The sequence below is a fragment of the Lepisosteus oculatus genome, chromosome 3 (assembly GCF_040954835.1).
Source record: "Lepisosteus oculatus isolate fLepOcu1 chromosome 3, fLepOcu1.hap2, whole genome shotgun sequence".
NCBI lineage: Eukaryota > Metazoa > Chordata > Actinopteri > Semionotiformes > Lepisosteidae > Lepisosteus > Lepisosteus oculatus.
Window position 1 is genome coordinate 64,348,482 of NC_090698.1, and position 11,618 is coordinate 64,360,099.

An 11,618-nucleotide genomic window follows, 5' to 3' on the forward strand; every position below is an offset into this window, starting at 1 on the left:
GAGAAGCCATAAAGCATGAAGGCCTCTGCTTAATGGCTACATGTTTTTCCAAGATAAAACAAATGGGACAATTAAACCTGTGCTGATAGGGGGTTGAATACTGTGCACAGGAGAGTTTTAATTCAGCTGGGCTTTTGAGACTTTAAAGAAATGTGACTGCAGGGTGTATGACTTCTCAGGAATACTGCTAGTCTTACCAGGTAGTACCAAAAACTACCTCTTTCATCCGTTTCTTGTTAGCATTGAGGTGCACTTTGAATTCTGAAAATGAAATAGAGGCTTTACTTTCATTTTCTCCTTCCTTTCATGTGGTAAGTTATGTGGCATGATCAATGGCCTGCTTCAAACCAAAACCATGCTCCAGCTTGTGACTTAGACGTCTGCAAGTGTCTAGAAACATAAGAAAATAGTAAGAATCAAGATACGTGAAGAACTCTTTGTCACAGTACCCTTCCAGGAGTGCAACACTTCCTCAGAATAACTGCACTATTCACTGAGTCTTCTCTGTGTGTTTAAGCCATCCCCGAAGCAAACTTCCAACACAAAGTAGTTTGACTTGGTTTGTGCTGAAAATGTACTTTGCCACCCTACCACCACTACAGAGCTTTTGCTCATAATAATGTTTCGCTATACCGTAAACACGTGCCGTCCTTTGGATGAGACGTAAAACCGAGGTCCTGACTCTCTGTGGTCATTAAAAATCCCAGGGCGTTTCTCGAAAAGAGTAGGGGTGTAACCCTGGTGTCCCGGCCAAATTTCCCATTGGCCCTTACCAATCATGGCCTCCTAATAATCCCCCTCTATGAATTGGCTTCATTACTCTGCTCTCCTCCCCACTGATAGCTGGTGTGTGGTGAGCGTTCTGGCGCACTATGGCTGCTGTTGCATCATCCAGGTGGGGCTGCACATTGGTGGTGGTGGAGGGGAGTCCCCATTACCTGTAAAGCGCTTTGAGTGGAGTGTCCAGAAAAGCGCTATATACGTGTAAGCAATTATTATTATAATGCTCCCACTCAAACATGGCTCTCTGGACAGATCCATGATGCTAGATTTCAAGCTGTCAGCATGTTTTGTGTGTCTTTTTATTAACCCATTCAAAGGTGTTGTTTACCCTTGGTAATTAACCCTTAAGAAAATGTACTTATGCCCAACAGGTAAATTATTTACAAAGCAGATGGAAGCAATTTATGTTTACATTAAAACAATCATACTGCAAAGATATCTTTGACAATTGATGTGCCACTCTAAAAAAATATTTTACGGGAGGTTGCCTCTTACACTAACTTCCAAACTGCAAAACACATGTGTAAATCAGAATTTCCTGTGTATTACAGGCTAAAATTCTTCTAACCACCTTCTAACCATTTCAGTTGGCATTGAGAATTCATGTTTTTTAGGTTTTCGGTCTGTGCACTTGTGTGAGTTGTAGTAAAATGTACATACTACATTAAGGTTTCTCATTCTTCCACTGCATCACAATATAATTTTTCATTGCAGTACGGAAGGTTTTACTATTTTATAATAAAAAATATTTTATTTTTGTTTTGCCAACTATTTTCCAAATCTCGGCCAAAGTCATCAAGCAAGTGCTCTAGGTGGTTGTTAAGATGGGGTGAAAGGCAGTTTCAAAGGAATTGCAAATATTTTCCTCCCCATGTTCCTCTCAGATTTCACCTTAAACAAAGAAAGAACTGTTAAAAAATGTTAATTACAAGATAATATTCCCTGAGTGCATTCTGTGTGTTGTATCTTGGTACCAATAACTGACAATGGTTAAAGCAAATTCTGACAACCTAAAATACCAAAGCTCTTCTCTGTACATTTTGAATCCCTGGTTTGAGTTGCAGTTTATGCTTTATTATATAGTGTTGTAATAGCAATGTAGTATGCTTTCCATGTTTTTCATTATAGTCTTACTGTAGGACTTTTTATGGTGATTTCCCCCTTTTATGAACAGGCATGGACATACTGTAGCAGAGTACAATTGCTGTGTACTGATTGACTGCTACACATTAGTATTCAGTTTTGAAGAGTTTTGAGGAATCACAAAGATAAAATCTGAAAGAGGACAACAATGGAATTTCCACTTAGAATACATGTGGGTTCTATTCCAAGAAAATATGTATTGCATCTGCTTTTTCCATGTAACTTTTGATTTGACTTCTGCTGTGGCTAGTTACTCAGGTTTGAATACAACCCTAAAAGCAAAATTGAGATTGAATCCCCATCTGGTCCTGTGCTGGTAGTAAATGAACTGAAAAGGAATGAGGTTGATTTTTATCATAATCTTATTCCTAATCTTATACAATGTCTAAAAGCATAGTTCACTGGGTCCAGGAAGCTTCCAAGTGACCATGAGCCACAATGACAGATATATTTCCACCAAGCTTCTGTTTTGTTTGGAAGCTTTGCCAAATAGATTTCGTAGTGCTTTTACAAATCTCCATTACGTACTTTGTCTCCTTGTGGCCACTGGGAAATTACTGGCAGTCAGGTTATATTATACCATACCTAAGAGACCCCAGGGACTTTCTGCTTTAAATCAAAATGTTCACCCACCAACAATATGCAATTATAAACCCAGTACTTTACTGGCAGGCTTCCATTGAATAGAAGCAAAAAAATCTCTGAAAAACAAAAGAATTACCTCAACACACCAGGTTCCTCATCAGCAGTTGGTAGAGGGCCACAAATTTGATTTAATTGTGGACCACATTGCCAGCAAAGTTTATGCACAAAAGGGCTGTATGGTTCCACACTATTCTTTTGGAAGGACTTTTTAAAATTTCTAAGATCTCAGATAAGTCATAAATTTTCATACATTTTTAAGTTGACAAATATTGGGACTACCGCCATTTAAAGTGTTATGGTAGAGTATTGTCATTTTGTTTTAGTACTGAAACCCTATTGAAGACTTACTGTAAGAGAGTCTAGACCAGAAAAAAGTTATTATGGAGACATGCTCTCAAATACCTGGAACAAAAACTCTTCTGAAAACAAGAAATATAATGTTTTCTTCAGGAAGATAGTGAACTGAAAGAATAGCAAAATACTAAAGTTTGCTCAATTAAAGAAAAAGTTCTGCAGAAGTTATTTCATTTCTCTTTTTCATATCTTCAAAGTTTGATTTTTGACACAGACATATTTCATACGCAAGGGAAATTATAGGGGTGTATACTTTCCAGGGCATTATAAATATACTCTCACATTGTATTAAAAGGTTTGCAATGAAAAGACAGAGGGCGCATACTTTTTCACGGTTATATTTTTCAATTTTGCTGTGTGGGCTTTAGCAAGACCATACCAGTACTCAAGTTTAAATTTGTCATTTTTTACCACTCACACACTGGAGAGTTGTTTTTTGTAATATTTTAGCTGAGATTATGAAAGAAAATCAATAATGTTAATTTATTAACCTTTCTATTAGATTTGATATGCAAAATTAATTTAATTTAGGGCACCAATAAATATTATTTTTTTTAAATAACCACCAACATCAGTTCACCTAAAAAGGCAACTATAAAATGTGAGGTTTCCAGACTCTTGAACCATAAATTACAAGAGTCTGTATTTGTGTAGATTGACAATGAATAGTTTAGCACTTGTTTTTTTCTTATTTATTGGCTTAATTACATACTGTACATACTGTAAATATCACCTCAGCATTCCTGAATGTATTCATGCTTACGAGGAATTGCTTGGCTCTGGTCCTATCAGTTACAACTTTGTGTCCTTTTATGAATTAAAACAACCAAGACCAACCATTGAGAAAAATAATTTCTTGGCCACATCTCGCCCGCGTTGAAGTTTCAAGCTAGTAGCAGGTGCTGGCAATGCTGTTGACTGAGGATAACACAATCAAAAAGTGATTTATGTCTGAATCATATTTATTTTATTGTTCATTCTCCCCCCCCCCCAATCCCCCCCAGCAAACCAATAAACATTTCTCAAGATTGTTAAAGAGATTATTTATAAACAAAAGAATTAAAATAAAAAAAACAAGGCAAGGCGCCTCTAAGTCATACTATTCAATTGACCTTGTGGTTGTATTCAGACAACAGTCCTCTGACATCCAGCAAGAAACTGAGCATTGCTAAACAGATGTCCAAGGATTTCTGTAACAGGGACTGGCAGGTCATTTTTTTTTTACCTCAGCTGTTTTTACTAACCAGTCCCTTCACTCTCACAATCTTAACATTACTTTTCCAATGGCAATTTAGATACAAAAACCATCCACTTCGAAGTCTATCTCATTAAACCTTATATCTGTTTGCATTTTTTCTGTTGAATTTCAAACAACTGTTTACAAATTGAGGTATACTACCCTACCCACAAGATTACAATTTTAATACAACTCAGCCACAGTGACACATTAAAAATATGATACTGAATCTTAAATCTATCAAGTTAGAATTTGTGGAATACCTCCTTTGGTTTGAAAACAGTTTGCTGACAACAAGGCATTGCCACAATAAAAATGTACTGTAACTTTTCCATGACTTGAGAGTTCCAAGTATATTCAAATTCAGTTTAGGACATTAGCAATGTTTCGCTGATATCAATAAAACATCTCAATTAAACATTTTGACATAAGAATCGATTGTGGTCCCCAAAATGAAAATACTGATATCAAAAGATCAAATTGCCAATATCAAAACAGTACTTTAATTTCTACTAAAACATAATTTTTGATACCAAAAATATATAACTGATATTAGAAATATGAATTGTTAATATCTTTCAAATCACAAAATGCAGACATCTGTAATTCCCGCCCTGATACTAGCAAATTTACTTTATATTGATGATTCAAAATGTATATCAACAATCCATGTTTTTATACAAAGTAAGTGTAATTCAGCTTATTCTTGTCAGTCCCTTTTGAAAGGGCAATGTCAATGGCAAACGTTTATTTTACTATATCAAAGCTGAGCTAATATGGAGTTTAACCTCAGAAATGATGACTGTTTTCCATAGTGCGTCCTTCTTTCAAATAAACAATTACTCCTTTCTCCTTTGGTCGTTTGCCCCACTAGTGTTCTGTGTGTGCACCCACCCCCACCCCCGCTCCGTAGCTGGACCTGTATTAGTAACTATCACTGAAATTTATGAGAGAATAACTTTTGGAAAAAAACAACATTTGGAACTCTGTGATGTCAAGACTTCAAAAGTTATCATAAAACAGAAATAGCTCCAGAAAGAAACCCAAAGATTCCTTTAAAGCGAAGCCTAATGCCAAAGCCAAATATTTTTGGCCTTTACTGCTCAACACAGCAAAATGGGTACAATTTTTTATGAGATTTCTAATTATTATCGTCATAGGGAAAACTTTACTTTAATTTCTCCACTATGAGCTTCCAGATCATTTGTGTTATTTTATTTCTGTTTACTTTAAGGAACTGTTGCATGTTTGTTTGAAAGTGTATCTTAAGCAGCTTAGTACATCAATGACCTGGGCAGGTACTGCACTATAGCATGCATGTATTGATAAATAGCTGGAAGATTTAATAAATATTAGTTTGGATAATGAAGCATAATGGAAATAACAACTTATCCTGGAAGTATATAGGCGTTTAAGCATTAATACTGATATTCCTGTGAACTGCAGATATCCCTGTTTTTTACCACTGCCTTTTGATTAGTCCTGACTGATTTGGCCAAGTTCCTGTTTTGTGTACTGGGTGCCTTGATGCTGTAGGTGCTCATTCTCTGTAACACTCCCCTTGTGACAAAAAAAAACCCTTCAAACTCTTTCTCGTGGTAAAACTTCATCAGTATGATAGAAGCATATAGCATGTAATCATGGCATTGATCTTTAACTCCGGTTTCCTGGTTTAACAGGTAAGGATAACAGCTCCTTTACAAATTACTTCTCACTAGACCGACAGACGTTTTATGGCAAATCTTTACCCAAGATGCATTTCTGAGATCAACATTAGTTTTAATCAGCCTTTTGATTCCAAAAGATTTCAGTTTCTGATATCGGCAATTTCTATTTTTGGTATAAAAATGCAATATCAAAATCTAAACTGCTGACATCAAGAATATAATCACTAATATCGGATATCAGAGTTTGATGTTTTCATTCATTACATCTACAGTTCTTACATTTCTTTTAACTTCTAAAACCCTTGCTGCTTTTAACAAAAATACCAGTACTCTCACATGTTTCAGTGAGAATGTAGTCTTGGAGACAGTCTCAGTTCTTTCCTAACCAATGGCTCTTTCACTTCTTGTTTCGAAGATCTTCACTGTGCACTGTTGATTGGAGTACGTTTTGCCAATCCCTTGCATTTCCTGTACAAATTCTTCCTCTTTGCACTGCTCATGTTTTACATAAATGGTGTTGGTACACAAAATAATCTCAGCCATGTCAGTGCTAACATCAGTCATCAACCTAGACAACAATACACAATAAAGCATAGTGTTTTCATCAACTTAACCAATTCAGCTCTTTTTAATCTAAATTTGACTTAATAAAACATGAAAGCATCCTATCTTGCACTTTCATTCAACAGAATCTAGCTAATAAATATGAAATCAGCAGTAACATGTACCACATTGCAATTGTCATGTTATAAAATTGATCACATAAACAGATACAGTAATATACAAATGCAGCTTTGTGTCTCTATTCATGTTCATATTATATTTATAAAACACATAATAGTGTGAAAGTTTTTAAACAACTTAAATCAACTGATCCCATTTTCAAAACCAGTTGATAATATAAGCGACAGAAAAAAGAAACTCATTCCCAAATTGAAGATTACAAATAGTCCTGGACTGCCCTTTGAATACAACCTTAATAAATAATGTATTCTGGAATGGTCAAAGTTAAATAAACACTTAAGGTAGTACCTCTGTTCACAACGTTCTCTCTCAAATGAGAACTTTAATATTTTTAACATTTTTCTTACAAAAATATAATCATTAGTCAACATCAAAAGCCTTTTTCAAGTTTCAAAAAATAAATATCTTCTGAACAACACTCACATGTTATTTGAGACTTTAATTTCTATCCAGACTCTCCTTTCTTTGTCTGTCCAGACTCATATAAATACAGATAAGAATAAATTCCAGTATCTATATTTATATATCTCTGTCTATCGGAAAGGCATTTATTCAGTGCACCTAAAGAGTAATTCCCAAAGCACAAAAAAAATTGAAGATTTTTTTTTTCCCCAAAACAAGTTTGTGCAAATCTATATGTCAACCAGCTGTATAAAAAACAGCATTTCAATTCACAAATTTCTTACAGGTAACATCTAGACAAAAGGTTGATTTAATTATTATATTATCTCAGCACACTGTGACAATTCCCTTTACAGAAGACACAATATTTCCATTTAAGAAGGATTCCAATAATCATAAAAAGTATCCTAATAATTTTTTAAGTCCAGAAATGCCATCAGAACAACCACATCTCAAGACGGTTTATATAATTTCCTATGACATTGCATTGAACAAAGTCCATGTAAATATATTAATATAGGATAAATGCCAGACATCATTTAATGTTTCTTATGATTTAAGTGCAATGTTATAGTTCCAAAATAAAGCAAGTGTCTGACAGACACTCATTCTTTTTACTTACACTTTTTATACAGACAACATAAATAGTAAAGAGGCTTTTTTGCATAAATAAATTGTTATACTTTCTTAGATTCTTAAACAGGATAAAATAAACAAGAAATACTTCTGATCTAAGCCCTTTTTCTGATTTGCTTTTCAGTCACAAAGGACTATTAAATTATTGAAACATCACTGGGTGTAACTGAGGGACCCAGAGTTATTCAAAACTTCTTTCATGTGTAAAATGTTTTTCGCTGAAGCAATGTACCAGTTAAACACAACTGAAAAAAACCCCAAAATATTTAACAAGTCCACGTGTTGCTGTTTAGATCAACAGTTAGAACACGTGGTTCTGGTGTATCAAAGCATTCAGTAAACTGTTAAAAAATGGCTTCTATTGTATTTCATTGGGCACACTTAAGAAAAGCTATACTGCTCTCTATCTTGAAATGGAATGAGCTACATTACACTTACATACCGTGAAAACAAATGTCTCACTTTGGAATATTGTACATCACATAATTTGTATCTAACCTGATGAAATTATTTGCCAAAATATTGCCAAGTTCTGAAGAAAAAGATAAGCAGTAAGCTTTTAAAGTTCAATATTACAATAGGTCATTTTCTCATGTACAGTCAAAAATGTCAACTTACAGTATGTGTTGTACACATAAACACTTGAAAACAGACTAACAAAGCACCCCAAAAGGTTTCTGGAGACAAAAGGAAAAATAAACATTTCATCATCACTAGAGATTACAACAATTCAACATGGTTGTGGGTAATAACTTAATATATGGGATCATGTACAATGTATTCGTAAATCATTATCATTCCACTTGGAGACAACTGTAAATGCTAGTTAACACATGAGGAAAGAAAAGGCTATGCCAAGCCATCTTTCCCATAGAGTTTTAATAAAGGTTAAATTTACATTATGATTTTGTTCCTGGGATTGACTTTAACTTTTGATTAGAAGTTGTAATAAATGATGACATGATTCCGTGAAGTTGAAAAGACTGGTGTGCGATGGTAAGAGTGTGCTTGCAGACGTTTAATGGGTTTATTCCTCTCCCACCTCCCCCTGGACTTGTCACGTTTCAGAACCAGGTTTACCTGGAGATTGCTCAAAATGTACTTTTACTTTGGAAGCTGTTGAGAAATATTTCAAGAACCTCCATCCTGTATTAAATGATATGTTTTCAGATTTCAAAGTGCAGTGTTTCCCTTTCTCCAACAAGCCTTCATTAGTTTGCTCGTACCCTGCTGGAACGTTGCTCTGAGAGTAGTTGTCGCCCCGCCTTGTCTACCCTACTCCTAAAGACTTTATGAAGTCCTCTTTAACGTACTTCTCTTCATAAAGGTAGGTACGTTGCCCCTTTAGCTCGGAAATTAAATACACGTACGAAGTCTGTAGACAAGTAAATGTACAAAACAGAATGGCATAGCTTGCTTTTCAACAGCGGGACAGAGGGCGTTCCCTGGCGCACTTATAATCAAGACTAATAAAGAAACTAATCATCAATGTTCTGTGCTCCCTAGCTCATTCTTGAGACACATGTCTGAGGTGCAAAACTGAGTAAGAGATTGGTTGCACCCCAGCTCTGTGTTTGCAGGCTTCAGCAGCCTTTATTATTTGCCTCGTCATTTCTTTACACCACTGACTCAAACAAAAAAAAGCACGTTCAGCAGCTGGTACTCTCCCCAGTTTTTGCCAGGGCAGCTGTGCCCACTGCTATCTGGCACCCATTGGTGACATGATTCATCACTTTTTGCTTGAGCTGGGCCACCTGCTCCCGCAGAATACTGGCAGTGGAGGCCAGGTCCGAATTCTGGGTCTTCAGCACCTTCACCTTCTCCTCCAGGCGGGAGATCCGCTCCAGCTTCCTCTTGCGGCACTTGGAAGCGGCGATCCGGTTCCTCAGCCTCTTGCGCTCCGCCTTGATCCTCTCCTGTGTCTCCAGGTCAATGGGAGAGAGGGAAGGCGGGGAACTGGAGGGGTCGCCGGGGGGATGGGGCACCTCGGGGACCGTCTGGGGCTCGTCGAGTCCTCGGCTGTGAGGGTGGGGTCCTTGCCCGAGGCCGCCGTGGGACGACCCGTGACCGGTTGCCGAGTAGGGCAGCTGGCCCCCTGAATACGAGGCGGAAACAGTGATCTGATTGGGGTTGTAGCTGCTGAGATTCGTGTAGATGGGCATGTCCCCGCTGGGCATCACGTTCCTCTGGAATGGCCCCTGAATTGAAGACGACGGGGAGATGGGCGCCCCGATGAGCTGGTTCTGCTTGTGGAGGTCGGCCAGGGCTTTCACGAAACCATCAGCGAAGCCTTCTTGCTCATTAGTTACCTGGTTCCTGTACATGAAGGGGTTGGGTGTTGAGCTTGGCGCCGGACTGGTTGTGACGAGTCCCTGGTTGGACTGGATAATCAGGTGTTCTAAATCTGGGGAAGCCAGCTTTAGGAGATTCACATCTGGCGAAGGCATTAAAGAGCCATTTGTGTTACTGTTAATACCTGGGTTGTTCGAATTTATACTGCCATTGCTCCCACCTTGTCCCTGCAACAGCTTCAAACCAGAGGTGCTTCCCAGCGGACCTGGGAAATTCTGTGCAGCCATATTTTTCTTACTCATTATTTTCTGGCTCGGGTACCTGTGGTTGTAGTCGGGGATCTGTCCAAAATTTTGAAGGTTTGGCGTGTCATCGTGATAAAAAGGGGTTTCCATCTTACCCGTCATTGACACGGTGTAATAACTTCATAATCTGAGTCCCGCGTATCAGTGGGATGAATATTTCCACAGAGGCATTATATACTCAGTAGGGTCCCGTCTATTTTAAAATGTTTATAACGTAAGAGTCCGCCCCGAAATCGATGATCAGTAAATATAAGTGGTACACCTGAAAAGAAAAAAAATACAATACCGTTTTTTTTAAAGGAATAGGAATGAAAGGACGTAATCGACAATAATAACGTTTAAAGATGCAGTTGCTCGGCAGCCAACGCACCTACAGTATGCTAACATCATCAAACTACCCAAACGCAACAAGCTTTCCAATCACTCCTTAAGACCCTATACTTTGCACGTAAACACACTGACAGATGCACGTCTCAGAATACTGTTCCATACAGGTACATACGTTTTTGACTATTGTCTGTAAGGCAATACATTTACAATCGTTTTAATCTTCTTACGGATGTTGGACAGAAACACAATAATTGTAAAATAAGTCTTCGATTCACACATGCAGTGTGGCAAATTCATGAGTCCTTCCCCACTAAAACACAACTTGTGCGATTTCTGCATTCCTCCTCTTTTTATTATCATGATTTGAAACAGGCATCCTGTTACCGAGTACTGTATCTCTATATTCAATATCGATATTCGTAATTCATTTCTTAACACAACCAACCCCTTAAACGTGCTATCGGTAAATAAGTAAATACTATTTTAACATCTGCAAATATCTTCATGAAGGATTTTACTTACCGCTGTATAATCGGCTTGCGGTGAAATCCTATGTGAAACAAGTCTTCATGTGTAACACAACAACAACACTCGGGAAATAAATTCGCAGATTTCTTTAAAAAAAAACCAACAACAACAAAGTTCCCAGACAGTATCCAATTTCCAACTGGTCTCTGATCGGTTTGATTAGTCAGACTGTTCAAAGATTACATGAAATAACCACCCATCGCTGGCATTTATTTATCCACGCGTTTGCGAGGCAGGAGCCGGGAGCGCGTCCCCCGCCGTGCTCATCTGAAACAGCAATGTGAAATCCGCACAGCCAGCACCGCAGCTCCTGCGAAGGCGAACACGACACTCGGATAATCCAGCAGTGTAATAGAATATCTTCTCGTTTTCTCAAACAACAACAACAACAACAACAAAACAACACGAAACAAGAAGAGGTCTTCTTTAGGAATCCTTTTTGAGCGCAGAAGTAGCTGAAAGTCTGTTGCGTGTGATTCTGCCACTGGCCGTCGCCGCTGACAGTTCGACTCTGTGGGACTTTCTGCTTGTCTGACTAATAACACACGCCCT

The 11,618-nt window shown here is 37.7% G+C and overlaps 1 protein-coding gene and 1 long non-coding RNA gene across 2 annotated transcripts in view; one reads left to right on the forward strand and one right to left on the reverse strand.

The window, feature by feature from the left end:
• The window catches only part of LOC107079392 (uncharacterized), a 65,499-nt gene that overhangs the window by 30,308 nt on the left and 23,573 nt on the right, over positions 1 to 11,618 (forward strand). The window lies entirely within an intron of this gene.
• june (JunE proto-oncogene, AP-1 transcription factor subunit) lies at positions 3,919 to 11,587 on the reverse strand. Its single transcript, XM_015363208.2, has 2 exons — positions 11,061 to 11,587; positions 3,919 to 10,470 (listed from the first exon to the last, which is right to left on the reverse strand). The coding sequence occupies exon 2, from the start codon at positions 10,308 to 10,310 to the stop codon at positions 9,261 to 9,263; it is 1,050 nt and encodes a 349-aa protein (XP_015218694.1). The 5' UTR covers positions 10,311 to 10,470; positions 11,061 to 11,587; the 3' UTR covers positions 3,919 to 9,260.